The sequence below is a fragment of the Phascolarctos cinereus genome, unplaced genomic scaffold (assembly GCF_003287225.1).
Source record: "Phascolarctos cinereus isolate Bilbo 61053 unplaced genomic scaffold, phaCin_HiC Scaffold_4;HRSCAF=312, whole genome shotgun sequence".
In the NCBI taxonomy this organism is placed as follows: Eukaryota; Metazoa; Chordata; class Mammalia; order Diprotodontia; family Phascolarctidae; genus Phascolarctos; species Phascolarctos cinereus.
Window position 1 is genome coordinate 28,306,344 of NW_027555847.1, and position 19,520 is coordinate 28,325,863.

At 45.9% G+C, this 19,520-nt stretch overlaps 1 protein-coding gene across 5 annotated transcripts in view; it reads left to right on the plus strand.

Moving 5' to 3' along the window:
- Positions 1–19,520, plus strand: part of ATXN7 (ataxin 7) — a 106,513-nt gene that overhangs the window by 67,213 nt on the left and 19,780 nt on the right. For all 5 annotated transcript variants that reach the window (XM_020978314.2, XM_020978312.2, XM_020978315.2 and 2 more), the window contains 3 exons: positions 12,852–13,110; positions 14,493–14,755; positions 15,680–15,762. In XM_020978314.2, the coding sequence (XP_020833973.1) occupies positions 12,852–13,110; positions 14,493–14,755; positions 15,680–15,762 (605 nt within the window). The remainder of the gene's footprint in view (positions 1–12,851; positions 13,111–14,492; positions 14,756–15,679; positions 15,763–19,520) is intronic.

The following is a 19,520-nucleotide window of genomic DNA, read 5'->3' on the forward strand; positions in this document are numbered from 1 at the left end:
AAAGGTCGCTGTCCCTATTTCATGTGCCTACAGAGGACTAACTTTTCAAAGAAATAGCTTCTTTAATTGAATTATCAAGTCCCTTTCATATTTCCCCATGGCGAGTTCTGACTCTCTTTTGCAGTTTGTTTCTTTTTTCATACCAGACCAATGTCAAAGAAGTAATAATAATAATAATAATAAATAATGATGATGATGATGATGATGATGATGAAATGATATCTGAGCTGTGGTGGCAGAACTTTTGAGGGGCTTTTTGTAGTCTCTGTTTAAAAGTTTGATGGTAGCCTTGTTCCTCTCATTTTGAAAGTTATGACCAGAAACAAAAATGTGGCTTCAGAGATGTTTTTATATAATTACTCTTTTGGGGTATTTTTGATACTTGAGCTGAACGTGGTTGGTACAGGAAATGGGGGAAGCTAAAATTGAAACGACTATAACCTGCTTTTATGGAACATCTGTCTTTGTACATGAAATTCAGAGCAAGTAGGGATTTTTAGGTTGTTTTTCCTCCTCCTCTGTTGACACTCAAACCATGCAGATATTATTACTCAAAGTGTGCCCCTCAAGTGCAGGCTGAGGAGGGAAATGGCCTGGGGTGGTTCCGTTCAGATAGCTCAGAGCTGTCGGTTTCTGACAGGGCCGTGACACCTCCCTGTCCTCCCCCCCCCCCACCCATGTGGGCACTTCAGCGGAGATGGGGAGTGAGGAGGAAGGGATCTAAAACCCGGATGTAGTCCTGGGAGTGAGATGCCAAATGGGTCAGACCCAGGGACAACAAAATCGTGGAGGTCAGACCCTCTGTCAGTCACTGTGTGCCAGCCCTGACGATACAAAGCATGCCTTTAAGTGGTGACAGGTGCACCTCCAGAGACTTTTTCTCCCTGTGATGAACTGGCAAAATAACTTGACTTCAGTTGGAATTCTACCAGGGCAGATTTAAAGGATTCATACATCAAGATGAGGTACGAAAACAACATGTCATTTGGTAATGGGTATGAAGCAGAATGATTTATTCTTTTAAAAATAGAATTAAGTCCCAAATTCTAGAATATGAGGCCGTGTGGGCCCCCCTCTACATTTTCCTTTCTAGGCAATTCCCTGTAATTATAGAAAGCCTTATAGAAAGAAAGGAGTCAGGAAGCCAACCTGTGCCTTTCAGTGAGTCTTTGGCGTGCTTCTTACATACTTCAGGTTCCTTCCCAACCAAAAGCTGTGAGCCTACTCGAAAGTGCGAAATTAGTGAACAGCTGCCCCCGGGGAAGACTCTTTGGCAGACTCATTATTCAATGTCGCCATAATTCTGCGACTTTCTTAGCAACATTATTTACAGTCCATTCACACAGCCCTTCCCCCACCAAAATCTTCTCCCCTGGTAATGTGGCGTTTTCATGCTGCTGGTGTGAATGGGATCCAGCTGTATATTCTGTGCCCAGAGACCTGGAAACACCAGAGAGTTCAGAATATTTCAGTTGGGTGTTTATTTCAGTGGTGAAGTTCCAGATTTCAGGACCTTGGTAATCTGATGAGGCAGTTTGGGCTCCTGAAGTCACATTTTAGCCAAGTGTTTACAGACAGCTCTTTGCTCCTTACCACTTGCCAGTGAAGTTTTCATTTTACAAGCCCCTCTCTGGGGGGTAAGGGGGATCAGCTTGACAGTTGTTGTCGGCCTGCAGTAATTATTTTGAAGTTACCTGGATGGATGATGCTGTTTGTGGTTGTTGGGTTTTTGGTTTGTTTTTTTTTTTTTTAGTGGAAGCGATACTGAGTGCTTTGTGTGGAGCACCTTGGATTTTTAAGTGTTTTGTTTGTGTTTGTTTCAATATTGTATAATCTACTCAGCGCAGTTTGAAATCACCTCCCAACAATCATAATACCTACTTCCCAGGGGGACTGTGTTATCTCCAACAGGATAACACACAAAAGAGCTAGTAAACCTGTCCATACCTGTAATGGGAGCAACTTTGAAAGTCAGGTGTGAGTTACACAGTGTTTTGTAAGGAGTGGTTCCTTTTTGGCCTGGAGAGTCAGTGATTTGACAAGAACACATTCATTGTTATAAAGATGATATTTTAAATGATATGTACAATGGTGATAGTCAAAAGGTAGGTACAGTTTTTCAGGTGAGCATTTAGAAATGGTCATTTCAGATCTTCCCCAAAGTATCCATGACCCTTCTTTGATTTATGGTTGTGTGTTGGAAAAGGCGGGGGAATACTCACTTTGCTTCTTAATAATTACCCTCTCTTAATGTTGGTAGCATTTTAAAACTATCAGGCCCTGGTTTGAGAGTGGGGTGGTGGGGAGGAGGGGGATGAGAATGTCAGTAAGTCTATTAAATGACAACCTTCTCCTTGCTTTGTTTTTTTTTTGTTTAAGCGCTTAGCTAGTATGTCTTAACTGACTGAATTCATCTGAATGTGTTTTCTTCATCTTTAACCGAAGATTTGTTAGAACTGGCAGGGATCACTCTCACATTGCCCAAAACTTCAGGAGTAAGTTTAAATACAGGTTTTATGAGGCTTGATCCCTGTATTACACTGTGTTGCCTTTGAAAGTGACTCAGTTAATGTCTGGAAAACCAAGGAATAAAGGTGGGAACTTGGCCTGAGTAAGCATCCTTTTGTGTATATTGAATATTTGGGGGGGGGGGCTGAAAAAGTGCCCCTGTGACCTTGGTCCATTCGCTCCAGCCTTCTGGGCCTCATTTTCCCCTCTGTAAAATGAAAGGATGTCCTCTGAGGTCCCTTCCAGCTGGGAATCTATGATTCAGTGACCATAAATATGAACCCACCCCCCCAACATTGGAGATCATCTTCTGTAAAGCTAGCTGAGATCTTAGCTGAATGATTCTTCCTGTTTCAGTGGTCAGTGTTCAGTGTTCACACTTCTTCAGTTTTCTCTTTTGAAGAAATGTTAACTCTATCAGTTAATCCTTAGGGACTTGTGACTTCATTGTTAGCAAGGACATAGATCCCAGCTCTTTATGATCTATAGCTTGGAAGAGTCACCTAAGGTTCAGAGAGATTTAATGACTTACTGGGATGACATAGCTATTAAGTGTCAGTCGGGATTTGAACCCAGCTCTTCCTACATATACAATCATACATACATATTTGAGAGACAGCATGGTATTGTGTTTGTGTGTGTAGGTAATTGTCAGATATTTACACTGGGAGAGTGTGTTTTATGGGCAAAGGGCAAGGAATGAGGAGTTTAAATAATATAGAACCATATAATTTTTTAAAATCTTATTTGGGTTTTTTTGGTTTTTTCTTCACTTAATAATATTTTATTTTTTCCAATTACGTGTAAAGATAGTTTTCAACATTCACTTTTATAAGATTTTGAATTCAAAATTTTTCCCCCTCCTTCCCCAAGACAGTAAGCAATCTGATATAAGTTATACATGTATAATTATGTTAAGCATATTTCCACATTAGTCATGGAAGAATCAGAACAAAAGGGAAAAACCATGAGAAAGACAAAAGAAAAAAAAGTGAAAATAGCATGCTTTGATCTGCATTCAGACTCCATGGTTCTTTCTCTGGATGCTGATAGCATTTTCCACCTTGAGTCCCTTGGAATTGTCTTAGATCAGCATTACTGAGAAGAGCTAAGTCTAGCATAGTTGATCATTGCACAGTGTTGCTGTTACCATATACAGTGTTCTCTCCTGGTTCTGCTCACTTCACTCAGCATCAGTTTTTGTAAGTCTTTCCTGGTTTTTCTGAAATCTGCTTGCTCATCATTTCTTACATAGCATAATAGTATTCCGTTACACTCATATGCCACAAGTTGTTCAACCATTCCCCAACTGATGAGCATCCCCTCAATTTCCAGTTTTTTGCCACCACAAAAAGCTGCTATAAATATATTTTTACATGTGGATCCTCTTCCCTTTTTATGATCTCCTTGGGATACAGACAAGTTCACCAACAATGCGTTAGTGTTCGGCTTTCTAATATCGTTAGCACATGCCATATTCAGATGCTTGCCTCAAGCCTGTCTCTTACTTCTTCCTATTTACCTACCAGTCCCATTTATAATTGACAAGTAAGAAGGAAGGATGCCCCGTGTTTCTGCAGGTAACACACCCACAGATAATCAGTGGGTCATTCGTGTTTAGTGCTGTAATATAAATCATAGGTTAGGAGCTAGAAGGTACCTTAGGGAGCATCCAGTCAAAACCTCCTCATTTTATAGTTGAGGAAACTGAAGCTGAGGCTTATAGAGGCTGTAAATATTAGAGATAAGATGTGGTCCCTGACTCTCAGTCCAGCATCCTTTCCACTGTGCTAGTCTCCTGCTACTTAGAAGTGAATTTTACCTAACTATGGTGAGGGATTTTCTGCCAATCTTGACTGTTTATGGAGTGCATTTTCAGATGGCTCTTTTTATAATGTTCTTCTCTTTGTTAGCTGGAACTTCTTGAGAAAAAATAACTCCCCTGGCTTCTTTGACTTAGTTTGTAGTTCTCACCAAAATCCATTCTAAAAGCTTTTGAAATTTTGAAATCTATGAGAACATAGAGGAAAGGCAGCATAACAGAACCAGCCTTGGCTTCAGAGGCAGAAAGCCCTGCCCCTCTCACAAACCAGCTGTGTGACCCTAGGCCATCCACTTAATATCTCAGTGCCTTAGGCAGATCTCTAAGATTCTTAAATTATAGACAAGCTGTTAGTTCTCATCAATGGAGGGAATTTCCTCACTGGGAGAGTCCCCTATGTCAATGGAATGGACGGTCCAAGCATCTCTGCCTTTAGTCCTCCAAAAAAAACCTTTAAGAAATACTCTGTTAGGTAGGACCTGATCTAACATTCATTCACACAATAGGATTTTGAGCTGAAAGGGCTTTGAGAGGTTATCTTGCCCATGGCCCTCATTTTTCCCCTAAGGAAACCAAGAGAGGATGTGATTTGCCCAGCATCACATAGGTTCTGCCTCTTACCATGGGACCCGAAGGGTATTTCTTAGGGCACATGGTTGTTATCTGTGATATTTACTTCAGAAAGATAGAGATGTCTCCTCAAAAGCCTTGACTTCTTCCTATCATCTTCCTCCCATCTTATGGGTATATCACCCTCCCTTTTATAGAAATACTTCCTAACTCTGTACTTGTATTTTTCAGCTTCCGCAGCATCCTAGGCTAATGAGTTGTGTATATTTAGCACTGCCGAGTAAGGTAATACACCCTGCAGCCAACTGTGTAATTCCCTGTTAGCCGGTCTGTGGGTTATCCAGGTCCCTTGCTGGGGACGTCTCCCTGCCTTTTCTCCTTTCTTCGTTTGCCTATTAGCTGTGTCATTCATTCCGCAATAGCCCCTCCACTGGAGAGGGAAAAGAAAGAGCAAAGCTCCTCACCGGCTTGTGAATGGGACTCAGAGATCTGATCAAGCATCTGGGTGAGTTTGAGAGGTTCTTTGTGAATTTCAGTTGGTGGTGTATATTACCACTGCCCGCTGACATCATTGTGGATTTCAAGTGACTTGTGTTTAGGAGAGGGCTCTTGGGTAGCATTTATTATTTCCTGTAGAAGTCTGTAATGCAAACAAGATGGAGGCTCATTTAGACTAAGGGCGCTGCGCCATATTCTGGGGAGGAGAGACTGGCATGTCCCTCAAGGAGCCTGCAAACTGACGGTGAGGACTAGATAGTCCTTGGTCACTAAAATACGAGGTTGAAGGGGCTGAGCGCCTAGGAGGGGTGCAGAGTGGTTTGAGAGTTCAGAGATGGGGGATGTGGCTTCTAACTGGAGTCATCGAGGAAAACTTGATGGAGTGGATGGCATTTGAAATGGGCCTTGAAGGGCCTGCAGTATTTCAGTAGGCAGAGATGGGAATGAGGGCCATGGAGAATAGATTCAGGAAATGTTCAGCTACAGTGCAGGGTGCTTGAAAGAAAGGAAGTTAAGGCTGGAAAAGCCAGGTAGAGCCCTGTTGTGAAAAGCCTGGATCTTGGACTTTATATGATAGGTAAAAGCAGGGACTGGGGCAGAGGGGAAGGGGGCTGTTGTCACTGAAGGTTTCTGACCAGTGGAATGCTATCTACCGGAGCTGTGCCCTTGGGAAATGATCAGACAGCAGTTTGTGTGATTGTGTTGCTATGATTGTAGTGTCCAAAATGAGTGAAATGATAGCTCATTCCAGGGTATTCTGTAGCCTTAGACTTTATCTGGAAGTATTGTGTTTCAGAAAATTTCATTTCAAGCGAACATTGATGAACTAGAACACATTCAGAGAGGAACAGCCAGCCAGGATGGTAAAGAGACTCCAGACTGAGAGTTCTTCATTTTTTTGTGTGTCATGGACCCTTCTGCCAGTCTGGTAGAGCCTGTGGGCCTTTTTTCAGAATATATTTTTAAATGAATAAAATAAAAAAAAATAAGTATTTCAAAGGAAACCAGTTATTGAAATAGTTATCAAAATAGTGTGTATATGTGTGTGTGTATGTAGGTAAAGGCTCATACACCTCGTGTTTAGAACCCCCTGTGGGTCAAACTATCAGTTAGCCAATCTTTAAGCACTCCTTCTCTGCAAAGACAGAAGTAAAATAGGTTAGCTCTCAAGGAGCCCACATTCTTCAGTGGGTCGTATAAAATACAAGCTATAGTCAGAGAGAAGGATATTAGCTCTTGGAGCGCGGCCATGCTACACAAGGGTTAGTACATGGAGTTAGGAATGTTGATTTAGGAAAAAAGAAGGCTTATTGGGGAAATGGCCATGTAAAAGTCAGGATTGTCCGAAGGGGAAGGATTACTTTTACTCTGCTTAGGGCCCGGTAGGACTGGGATCAGTGGGGACAGAGTTGAGTTTCGCAGAAGGAGACACTTGTAATTACGTAATGGGATGCAGCCAGAGATAGTTTTCAGAGGCGTTAGCCAGAGTCTGGATAACTATTTGTTGTAGATTGTGTAGTGGGGACTCATAACAGCTAGTGGGCCTCTGATTTTGAGGTCCCCATGGCTCCCAATCCATGGCACTGGCATTCTGTTGGCATATAACACACGCACAGAAGTAGGATTGATTCGGAGGAGGGGAGAAGACCATTTAGAAGGAAGGGGGGGGGAACCCCTATTCATAGCATTATTTATGATTACAAAAAGCTGAAAAAACAAAAATGTCTGTTTGCCCAGTGATTGTGGAGTGGCTGCATAAATGTAAATGTAGTGTTATTTCACTGCAACACAGAGGTCAGGATGGGAGCTTTGAGTCTTTGGTGGAGGAAACTGCTTGTTGGGGGAAATCCCTTTACCGGTCCAAGGTAATTTATAATCTTAGGAAGTTGCCTATAATGCTGATTGTTTTAGTGACTCTCCCAGGATCACACAGCAGTTATGTATCAGAAGTAGGACTACAGCATAGGTCTTACTGGTTCCAAGGCCACTCTACCCACTGTGCCACACTGTCTCTCTTCATAACCAAACTGCAAAGAATGACAAATGGGAAAAATTCAGAGAAACATGGAAAGAACTCTAATGGAGACAGAACAAAACAACGTGAAGGCTATAATCACGTAAATAAAGTAGAGGTGGCAAGACAGCAAAACTCTGGTCAGCCAGCAGCGTTGATACCATTCCATCCAATTCATTACTCATTATTAAGCACCTACTGTTATGTCAGGCGCTATGCTTGGCACTGAAGCTACGGGAACAGAATGGCAGTTCTGCCTCAGTGAGCTTCTGTTCTCTTGGAGGTAAGGGAGAAATACGTGCACAGAGAAGTAAATAGGAAGGGCTTGTTGGGGGGCGCGCTTGAGCAGAGCCTTGCTAAAAGCTGGAGATTGATCTTAAGAGTGAAGGTGGCGAAGAAATACATGCCAGGCAAAGAGGTTGACTTGTGTAAAGGCAAGGGACAGGAGATGGAATGTCGCTTGTAGGGAGCAGCCAGCAAGGCTGTTTGGCTGGAATGTGGTTTGTGTAAGAGGGAGTAATGTGCAGTCATCCATGGTAGCAGAGTGGAAGGGCACGTCCCACTGTTTTGTTAAAAATCTGTAAACTAACTTCTCAGTAGGGTTTGCTTGGCTGTTGAGGGGGTGTGTGTGTGTGTGTGTGTGTGTGTGTGTACACACATACACACACACACACACACACACAGACTTCTAGTTCAGTAGTGCAGGCAGAAGAGAGATTGAGGGCCACAACCACAGTGTGTACTATGAATGTGAGAAATTAAATTGTAACAGGAATGTAGAGGATTTGAATATAGGGAATATTGTGAAGGAAATGAATGCAAAGGTTAAGGAAGAAATAGAGAACACTGAGGTATTTAGTGGGGCTAAGTGGAGAATCAAAATACCCATTAGCCAATGAAGAAACCAATAAAGGACGTGTTTTTATCTGAGAAAGAGGATGATTTCAGCTTGGGGCCTGTTGAATTGGAGATGCCAGTGAGGCAGCCAGTTACTGATGCTTTTGAAGGTAGTTAGAAATGGAGGTCTGTGGCTAAATAGATGAGAGTTGGGCAGTTGTATGTTTGGGAGTCAGCTGAAGAATCGGGATGCTGGAAGTCCCAGGCAGAGGGAGGGCACAAGGAGGAGGGATGGAAGGATAGATGGCCGCAGTTTGGGGAGGAGGAGTCAGCAAAGGAATGACTGGAGCATAAGATGGGGACTAGGAGGTCCAATATTCAGCGAACCACAGGAAGAAGGAGTTATTGATTAAGGGAGAGGAGAACTCCAGGCTGCCGAGTGGATGCGGAGAGGTCAAGGAAAACAAAGGCTGAGACAAAACCCCTTGCTTTGACAGTTAGGTCTGTAGGAGAATGGAGTAGCAGCAGAAGCTACATTGCAGAGGATTGAGAGGAGAGCGGCAGGTGTGGAGGCAGAGAGGCGCTGTGAATGGTGGGTAGTGAAAGGAAGGAGAGCATGGGATGGGAGCCCAGGGGAATGTCAGGCTTGAAGGAAGAGAAGTGGGGCTTTTTGTTTATTTTCTTATAGTATGAGGGAGGCCTGAGTGTGGTTGTCAGCAGAGGGGAAGGGGCAGACATGCAGGGAGGAGGGTATCACAGAATCGGGAGTGTAGGGGATTAAGGGCCAGAGTTGAAGGATGCTGGCGGCCTCTTCCTCTGAGATAGGAGGCATGAGTAGGGAGGGGCTGAGGTTCGAACTATGGCGGGCGTTAGATGGGGAGACGCAGCCTGAATGGCTTCAGGACTCCTCAGTAAAAGAGCTGAGATTTTCCACTGCAAGTGTGACATTTGGGCCTCTGGAAAATGGGAAAGGCCCATGGTAACCACTTTCAGGAAACTAAGTAGAATAAATAATAATAATCGACATTTCCCCACCTTTGACATATGACAGGAATAATAGCTAGCATTTATACGATGCTTCTTAGGTTTGCAAAGAACTTTACAAACAATTCATTGGATCCTCACAAAAACCACAAGAGGTAAGTGCTATTATTAGCCCCATTTTACAGATGAGGAAACTGAGGTACAGAGGTTCATTGATTTACCCAGGGTCACACAGCCAGGTTAGGTCTTCCTGATTCCAAGTTTTGTGCTCTATCCACTGTGAAATCCAGCTGCCTTTGGGATCCTGCATAAGTCACTCACCCCCTCGGTACTCTGGGTTAGAGATATCCAACCACCTGGCGCATACCACCAGCCCTCTCCAGCAGGGCCTGAGCCAGATTAAAACATAGTTGGGAAATATGTAAGAAACTGAAAATACAATTAAATACAAATAACATTCATTACCCGTTAAAATGAAGTCAGTCTGTGGCCATGGGGATCCTGATGTCTAGGTTAATGGCCCCCATTTCTGTTTGAGTTTGACCCCGCTGCCCAAACTAAGGTGCCAGGACCAGCCCCTCTCCCGGTCTTATTAACGTTTTTGGTGATTCATTCATCACTCCCTTTTCAAGTTTGGGGCACACTTTGTGCCCATTGTACTGAGGAAGGTAGGTGCCTGAGGGCAGGAACTGTCTCCCTTCTGTGTGGAGTCCCTAGCATATGCCCTGGCACCCAGTAGGCCCTTAATAAAGGCCTGTTGATTGACTGATTGATTATGAGCAAGGCAGGCACTGAATTAAATGAGGAGTCGGATTCACTGGGCAGCAGCTGGTGGCCTGAGTGTCGGGCAGGATGTGACCCCGGGTGTCCTGACTCCCATCTCAGCTCTGCATAGAGGAGGCCGAAGGAAGACTGCTGGGAAGTATCCAGCACTTGCTGAGGGGCATGGCATGGAAATTTAGCTGGCCAGGCAGTAGTACCAGGTTTGACTTTGGTTACTTTGGGGTCCCTGCCTGGATTCAAACACTTGGGATTTTTAAAAACAAGTTCAGAATTGCAGGCTTCCCTCTCTCTTTGGTGCGTTCCCCTTTGGAAGGCTTCCTGAGGTCTCTTCACTCAATGCCGCCTTTGCCCTCGGAGGTGTCTGGCCCGCTCGCCGGGGACAGCTTTCCGAGGCCCGCTCTGGTGCCAGGCCCTAGCGAGAGGGGAGCTGTGAAGACACAGCTTTGACTCCCCGGGGTCAGCGAACCACACTGCAGTTAGACCAAACCTCTGGCCCCAAGACTCCCAATAATTTGTCTGTTGCTGATGCAAAAAACCACCTTTTCTTAGGCAGGAAACCCAGTTTTAAGCTGTTCCCAAAGTGAAGCCCTGTTGATGGGGTCAGTGGTGGGTGGTGTTCCCTTTCCTTGATTTCAGTTGAAATTTCACCCTGCTTCCATTGGCTTGTGAGGACCAGGAGACCCCATCCTTTTTGGTTAGATTGTTGATTGCATCAGATTAAAGAGTGTCTTGTTTTGACTCTGGAGGTATCTGAGCTGGTGTTTGCCTGCCCTCGTCCCCATCTTGTTGCAAATCAAAAGCATTTCTGTGCGTTTTACTGGGATGACAGGATGCAAGGTAACAGAGAGCCACACCTTGCTTGACAGGTCAGGTAGAATGACGTCTCTTGTTGGAGTGAGAAATCCGGGTTTGGGGAGAGTCTCGGCTCTGATTCAGTTCAGTTAGCTATAAAGTTTTGTGTCCTGACAGAGTGGGAATGAATCCAATTAAATTCCATAGCAAGAAACCGGGCATAGGGAAGAAGAGTTTTGGTAACAACACTGGAGGGGAAGTACATTGGCAAGAGAATGTCATGTAACTTGAGTGTATTGAAAATGCTCCCATCCATCATCTGGTAGTTAGATCAATGTAACACCTCTGCCCCAGTGAGGAGTCTGGTGGAAAATTCCAGCATCCAGTAAATAAAAAGAGTGGTAGTGACTTTAACCGTGCCCCGATCCCAGAATTGCTTATCCCATGATTTGTAAGCAACTTTACTGTCTGTCCCCGCCCCCCCCCCCCCCCCCCCGGTCATCCTTCCCCTGCTCAAGACACCTGGAGCATCCTTTTACCGGATATAGGGAGTAGCAGCCTCATGTTAATTTTTCATGACAGCATCGCTCCCAGGTCAGCTGAAATATGCTGTCAGCCTCACGAGAGATGATGTGGGGCCTGACATGAGCTTGAACTTGATATCAGGTTCAAAAGACTTGTTTTGTTTTAATTTTGGGTGCCTGCTGATGGCTCTTTACCATCTCTCCTCAGGAACAAAAGCCATTTTTAAAAGTAAAATGATTCTTGCTAATCACCTGTCTCAGACTTTCACATAGAGGTGACAGGCATTTGAAAGTGGGGTGTTTAGTGAAGAAAGTTGGGAAATTCACATTCAATCTGTGGTTGTTGTCATCAGGTCTTGGCCTCTGTCTGGCCCTTCCGTGTCTCTCAGTGTGTTGTTAATTAAGTAGCCTACAAACAGGAAGATTGCAAAGCCTCTGCTATAAAGAACACGTTTGGTGGCGGGAATTTGGAGTGATTCTTGTAGACACTGAGATATTAATTTGCTTCATATGAAAACTCTAGGAACTCACCTAGAATGTGCTAAGTATTTGCTGCCTGATAATGGATAGCATACGTTTTTGTAAATTAAACAAACTCGGCATTTTAAAGAATTTATTATGAAGCTGGTTAATGGTAACTGACAAGCTAGCATCTTCCAATTATCCAAATGGATTAATCTTATCAAATAATTCACTTACGTAGATTGTACATTTCTATTTTTCTGGCAGTTCTTAATGCTCCTGACAGCCTTCCTGAAAAAGAGCTGATACTTCTGAGGATGAGTTTGTTTTTGAGATCTCTTATCAAGAATAAGCCTGTGTGGCCCCTGCTTAATTCTGAATCACTTCCCTGTTAGAAGCTGTTAGAGCTATGTGTGGTATTTTGTCTTGCGCCTTTGTTATCTTGATGGTGTGAACCTGAGTTTGACCATATGTAGCCTGGTCAGCTTATAAAAAGGGAGTGAAAAGACTCACTGGGAAATTTTAGTACAAATACTTAAGAAATGATGATAAGATAACCCCAGAAACATTTTTAATGGTGTCGTCTCTAGTGGGCAGTGACAAAAACATGAGAAAATCACTTGGGCACGGCTTGTTTCTTAGCCATAGCTCGCTGTTCTGAGCCGTGGGGAGGTCCACAAGGAAGAGAGAAAAGCCCTTCAACCGCTAACTCTGCAGCTCCGCAGATCAGTGGGTAAACACTTGCCTTCAGTGGAGAGCCCAGATGCAGGCAGATTCGTGGGCAGAGGGCGCTGGACACGGACAAGAACCATGAGAGTTCCACAAGCCCGGAACCAGCATGTGGCTTCTGGGGGGCCACGTGAGGCCTGCAGAGGGGGACCACTGGCTGGGCCAACACCTTTACGTGGAAGGACCAGTGCCCCTGGAGGTTGCTCAGAGCCACCAGGTGTGGTCAGTGGAGGGATTTTATTTTAAAGTTCTCTTTTCACAGGGAGGATAGATCTCCCAGAGGTTGAAAGACTCAAGTGAATTGAGTTGTCTGTCTTTTGCTTTTCAGAAAGAAGACACAGCTCCTCCAACAAGCCCCCTCTGACGGCACCGCCCTCCTCCATGTATTCCTTCTTTTCTTCCCTGTCAAAAAGCAAAGGTAACAGCAGCAGTGCAGGTGGGAACAGCCGTTCTTGTGGCGGAGGCGTTATCAGCGCGCCCTCGTCCAATTCCAAGTTGTTGAAGTCGCCCAAAGACAAGCCGCAGCTCAGTGGAAACAGTAGGCCAATGCATGCGGTCCAGCACAGCCGAATTCCCCACGATAAGATGTGAGTATGTTCTCTGTCACAGAGGTGGCACGCGGGGCTTTGGGGCGGGGGAAGGGCTGGCGGTTTCAGAGGTAGGCAGTCCCGGTGCTCGACCCGCATCTGCCGGGTGAAACCAGGGGTGGAGGCAGAGGAGGACGCCCATGCCCCTCAAGCAGGGCTTGGGCCCGGGCAGGAGAGTGATCAGCAAAGACACTCACTTCCAGGCAGTTTCTTGGCTTAAGTCCACGTTGGCTGTGGGAGGTGGGAGGCTCCCTGAGTCAGTGGGAAAGTGTGGACGGCCTCATCTTTCTCTCAGCTTCTCATTGGCCTCTCCATCTCAGGGTAGGCCTCACACCCTAAATCAGGGAGATCCCCTGAGCAGCACGTTGCCAGCGTGGGGAAGCAGCCGTGGCCAGGGACACTGGGGAAGCCCCCAGCCCCACAGGACATCAGTGTCCTGGGCACGGAGCAGAGAGCCAAGCCAAATGCCCACCCCGCAAGTGGTTCAAGCAGCCGGAACCTGTAAAAGCATGTCATTTTTGTGGACCAGACTTGCTTGGAATTGATGACATTTGCATAGAGCTGGGCTAAAGTTTGCCTTTCTGTAAACCTTTTATCAAAAACACATGTGAGACAAAGCTTTTCAAAACCATAGAAGAATGATGTTATGTACAATCGATATGTTCATTTGGAATGATTTTTATTCCTTCATTAACAGTCTCCCAGAGGACCTCTGCTCTTGGCAACATGCTTGTAGCCTAGTTTGAATTATGATACTGTAATGCTACAAACTTCTGTAATTAAGGTGGTTTTTCTTCCACTTGTGCTAAATTTGTGAGGCTTTTCTGTATTTTATTTTTATCCTTTTTTTTCCTTCTTTTGAGAACATTGTTTTTAAAAAAAAGTTTTTCCCGTGAGTATTCTCCAGGTGATCTTGTTGGCTTTTTACAGATTTGGGGCTTTTTTTTGTTTTATTTTTTGGTCTGACCTACAAATCCCCCAGTCAGAAGCCTTCCCTTGATGGAGGTATGTGTCTCACCTGTAAGTTGGGCTTAGTGAGTTGCCTTGAAAGAGGGCCTTAAGAACTGAAGCCGCTTGCCCGGGGCCACCCTCCAAGGATGTGTCAGAGGCTCAGTCTTGTGACGCCCCGGCCAGCTGTCCTCCCATAACACCACGTTGCCTTGTGTCTATGGGCTTTCTACCATGAGTTCATCTGTCTCTGGTGTGAGTTTCTTTATGGGCTCCCCATTGGATCTTTCACCCCGTCCCCCGAGACGTCTTTCACTTTGTCTCTGCGTCTGGTGTCCTGGAACCTCTGGTTAAGAACCCTTTTCTGGACCAGACGCCCCTTACCTGCCCATCTCTGAGGTACCTGTCTTCTTTTTTCTCTCCATCAATGGTAGCTTGACGCCTTCAGTCAAGGTGGAAAAGATCCACCCAAAGATGGATGGGGCACTACTGAAAACTGCTCTCGGTTCGGCTGGCTCTGCTACTGTGAGTTCCTCCATCAAGACTGGCCTTAATTGTCCCTCAATACCAAAGCCACCCTTGCCTTCCCCTGGACAGATACTGAATGGTCAAGGTCTTCTTCCTGCCCCTCCAATTTTGGAAAAGAAGTCAGAAGATCATTCAAATAATAGGAAATTTTTACATAAGAGATTATCAGGTAACTTTGCATCTGCTGCTCTCCTACTACTGCCTTTTCTTCAGAAAGTAGGGGCACTAAATGTCCAGGTGGATCAGCTCAGGCAGTCCCCTTACCTCCTGTTGAGCCATCAGCATCACTCAGAGGCCACATGTGCACTCCCTTGGCTTCAAGGGATTTGTCTCTGGGTTTAGGTTTTTTTGTTGTCGGGGGTTTTGTGGGCTTTTTTTGGGTGGGGGTTTATTTTCTGATCTGGACCTGTGGTGGGAAATTCCCTTTGTAAAAACTTCCTCTGCTGATGTAGACTGGCACCTCCGGTACACTCTGAGGGATTTGCCATGGGGAGGGAAAGTTTCAGTGACTTAGCCCTGGTCACAGTGTGGCACTGTGTGGCACAGACAGGACTCAAGGCCAGGGCTTCTCACTCCAATGGTGGCCCTCTCTCTTCTCCGCCCTGTGGCCTCTGTTAGATAACATAGCATGGAAAGTGTCCTGGAGTAACCACTGTGTGATGAATGCCAAGTCGTTGTTTTCAGTGTCTTTATGCACTGGTGAGGATAAGCTACTTTATAACCTGTTTGTCCCCGGGACGGACAGAGATACTTTCACCTGCTCTCAAGGATGCTTCCTTCTCCTTTCAAGTTCCTCACAGGGATCATAGATGGGAAGAGACCGGAGGCCATTGAATCCAACCCTCTTATTGAACAGATGAGGAAATTGAGGCCCAGAGAAGGAAAGACTCTTGGGGAAAACAAAATCACAGCTTTTCTTTTTTTTCTTAAATCAATACTAATATATGGTAGATTCATTAGTTTATAGTTTTATGTGTATAGAGAGGAATTTGTAATTTAAATTATAATTAATCATCTTATATCTGAAGGGAGCACAAACCACCTTAGGCGTATTCCGGGGGGTCATTGTAATGTGTCTGTATCTTTCTGACAGAGAGAGAGTTTGATCCTGACATATATTGTGGTGTCATTGATGTGGAGACCAAGAAGCCGTGCACTAGGTCTTTGACATGCAAGGTAGGACCCCTTCTCTCCTCTGAGTCATGCCGTTGGTCACGCTTTTAAATTGAGGTGGCTGAATGAATGCACCCTGCTCCTCTCCCAAGCATCTCCTCGGCTCTTTGGTTGGAATGAGCTCTGGTGCAGGGAGCATAGGAGCTTGATGCAGACAACCCAGTTCAAGCCTTCTGCAGCAGGGAGTGAAGGGAGGAGAGAACGGCTGCCCCTTGGTCTTCCCTCCTCCTCTCGCTCCCAGGCCTTAGTTTGCAGAGCACTGGGCTCCTCACATAAATAAAAATGTGAGGCTCATGTCTTAAGATTGATTTTTAAAGAATATCAAGATTCCCTTAATGCACAAAAATGCGTGTTTTTCAGTGTGTGCTAATCCCCTTTGAGTCAGCTGCCCCGTAGCCCACAGAACCCATCCTAGGAGAATTCTTTAAACATAAGGCCATGGTTTCTCCACTCTTTTTACTGTTTGCTTTGTAGACCAGCCGTTCCAAACACAAGCAAACCCCTTCCCCAGCCTCCCCCTGGATGCATCTTTAATGTTAGAACAAGATCAGAAGTCCTGTAGCATGCCAGCTTTCTCCAGGAACATCTTCTTTGACTGTCTTGACTAACACCCTGATCCATAGGTGCAGCCATTGAAGGAGATAAGTTGGCCAAAAGCATTAGCAAATGCTGACCCCGATTGGCCGAGACGAGCTCCACAGTTAGATAACTGTGGAGACAGAAGGGCTTTGCTCAGCTGGGTAATCTCTGGTCCCCAAGGGTTCTTTCGTGGGAGATATAAAAAATAGGATGGAAGCAGTCAGAAAAACATTTCTCCGTCTCTCTGTGCATTGTTTTCTCTCTGCAAGTAGCTGGTATTTGTATCACATATTTGGAAGCCTGGGGATGACTCATACGTGAGCCAATCACGAAAGCTTTCAGTTTCACAAGACTTAGCAGAGGCAAGAGCAGTCAAGTCAAGTTGTTATTCTGCTCAAACTCTGTTGCATTTGATTCCCTCGGATCTGCAAGGGGTGGACTTTTGGGAAACACTGCCCTAGCAGGCTAGTTTTATCAGTACTGTAAAGCTGAACTATGTTCTGAAGTCAGATTCTTGGAAAAGCCCCAAATTCTTCAGCTACATAGTGGTTTGCTGATTTATTTTCCTGTTTGCTTAAGTCCTCTCCTGCCTTGCCTAGTCTGCCTTTCAGACTCTAACACCACCTTAGCAAGATGTCGATCGGTCCATTAAATGTGCACATCACTGAATGTCGGCCGTAGACACAGGGCCACTTCCCGGGGGGCCTCTCGTGTACTTCCCCCTCAGTAGAATTGGAGAATTTTACCACCTTGCCTCTTGCCTCCAGAGTACCTGTGTGTTGTGTATGACCCTGACCCAGTCGCCCGCTCTCTCCCGCAGGAAAGCGTCGCAGCTGTAGTCCACTTCCAGGCGTCTGTCTGCTGTCTGCCCCTTGCCATCTGTCTGTAGGCAGGCTCAGGTCTCCGCAGCCCTTCTTGTAAAAAGCCTTCCTTTGGTGTGTGGGTTGTCTTTCTCTCCCCCTTTGACTGAGGTCCTTGGAAACGTTGCCTCTCCCCAATGCCGGCCTTTGCCCGCTGTCTTCTCTCTTCTCAGTCCGCTCCACTAAGCCACTTTCTTCCGCGTCCCTCGTGATCCCCGCTGACCACGCTGGCCTTTCTCCACCTGCTTGATTTTTCTTCCAGGTTTGACTCTGTTGACCGCCCCTTCCTTCTGCCTGTTCTTGCAGGTTCAGAGATCCCACACTGCTCTGGTTCTCTTCCTCTGTCTCCTCCGCTGGCTTGTCCTCCTCTTCCTTATTTCTTCAGGTGGGTGCTTCCCAAGGTTCGCTCCCGGGCGTCCTCTCTCCTCCCTGCCGCTTGCACTGCCCCTCTGGGCAGCATTGAGATCTCCAGGCTTGAGCTCTCCAGCCGCATCTCCGGCTGTTTACAGGACGTCTTCCACGTCTGAAATCGAGCTTACTGGCTTGCCCCTGAACTTGTTCGTCCTTCCCCCTTCTGTCTGTGGCTCCACCGGCCACCCACGGCCAGAACCTTGGCGGGATCCCCGCCCCCAACTTTCCTAGCTGAGCGCTTGACACGCCCACAGTGCCACCTCATCTCACTCTCCCTTCTCTCACCTTCATCCTCTCCTCTCTGTGCCCACTCCCCCCACTTTAGTGTGCAGGCCCTCATTACCCCTTGCTTAGATGCTTGGTCTTTGGGATATCAGAAGAGGTTTGCCAGTGCAGGAAGCAGTGAAATTAAGCCTGGGAGCTAGAGTAGAAAGAGGGAAAATGAGGGCCGGGCTGCGTGAATGTATGAAAGTGGGGCTGGCAAGGCTTCCCTGGAAGTCAGTGGGCTAGTCGGGTTAGCACAGAGCATATAAAAAGGGGAAGAATATGAAAAGAGGCTGGATGGGGGAGATCAGGGACTTAGGTAGCTGACTTAGGAGTTTCCGTTTTGTCCTCAAGGCAATGGGAGGCCCTGAAGGCACTTGGACAGACAGGGGTCATGGTCAGACCTGTGTACCAGGAAGCTGACTTTGGCTGTTAGGTGGAAGGTGGCTTGAGAGGTCAAGAGGCTAGCTGGGAGGCTGTTTCAGTAGCTCAGGGGAGGGCGGTGGGGCCTTCACTAGAGGGGTGTCAGTGTGGAGGAGGAAGGAGGACGTGAAAGATGTTCTGGACAGAACATCCACACAGTTCCATAGCAGGTGGATCACAGGGGACAAGACAAGACAGAGGGAGTTGGGGAAGTGGTTTGGGTGCCATTAGGGAAATTGGGAGGAATGGAACCAGTTAACCTTTGGACAGGTCATTGGGTTATAATGGGCTGCAGCCGGATTTTAAATGAATGTTAGAAAATTATTCAATTTAGATGTATCCTAGGTTTCTCTAACCTGTATTTCAAAATAAAAACTTTGGCCTAATTCATCCATGCCTTGTAATTATAATTTGGCATTTTTAATTGGAATATAAAAGGCAGACAACATAGAACATATTTGAACTGTCTCATTACTTTTCTCACTTTCTGGCTTAGCGCCCTGTGCCCTCTGTTTGTTGACTTCAAACCGCACATGTGTCTTACTTTTTTGGGGGCAGGTGGCTTTGGGGAGGCTTGATGGTGAACACCTGGGGCAGAGTTCAGTGGAGGCAGCAACAGAAATGATTCTGTCTCCAGATCCTACAGCAGGCTATGAGCTTCTTGGACGAGTTCAGGAGACCTCTGAGATCTTGGCACAGACATGTGATAGGTCACTCGCTGTAGGAGACTTCATTTAGGAGGTGAAGAAAGCAGCCTAGCATTTCTTGATTTGCTTTAAAAACACCCTCCTCCTTAAGATGTGGAGGAACCCCCCAGGCAGTGTTTTAGGGTGGATCTGGTTCTCACACCAAGGAGAGAGAGAGTGGTTGCTGGAGTAGAAATGGTGTGCACCTGGTGGAGAAGAAAGGAGGCAGTGATAGCTCCTTCAGAGGGCTTGTGATCAAGGAGCTAAGGGAAGCTGGGAGGATGTGCATGGACCCCTCCATTTGGGGAGGGATATTTACAAGGATCCCTGAGAAATAAAATGATGAGGCCACAATAGGAAGCCATCTTCATGAGGAAAGGGTGATTGTTAGTGGGGATTAACCAGGAACTCACGGAGTAACTTAACATTTTTGAAGCTGTCCAGAGGCTGAAAGCAAGGATGAATGACGAAGGATCCTCCATGAGCATCGAGGCACAGCCCTGTAAGGAGGGCCGGGTTTCTCTTTGCCATGAAAAGA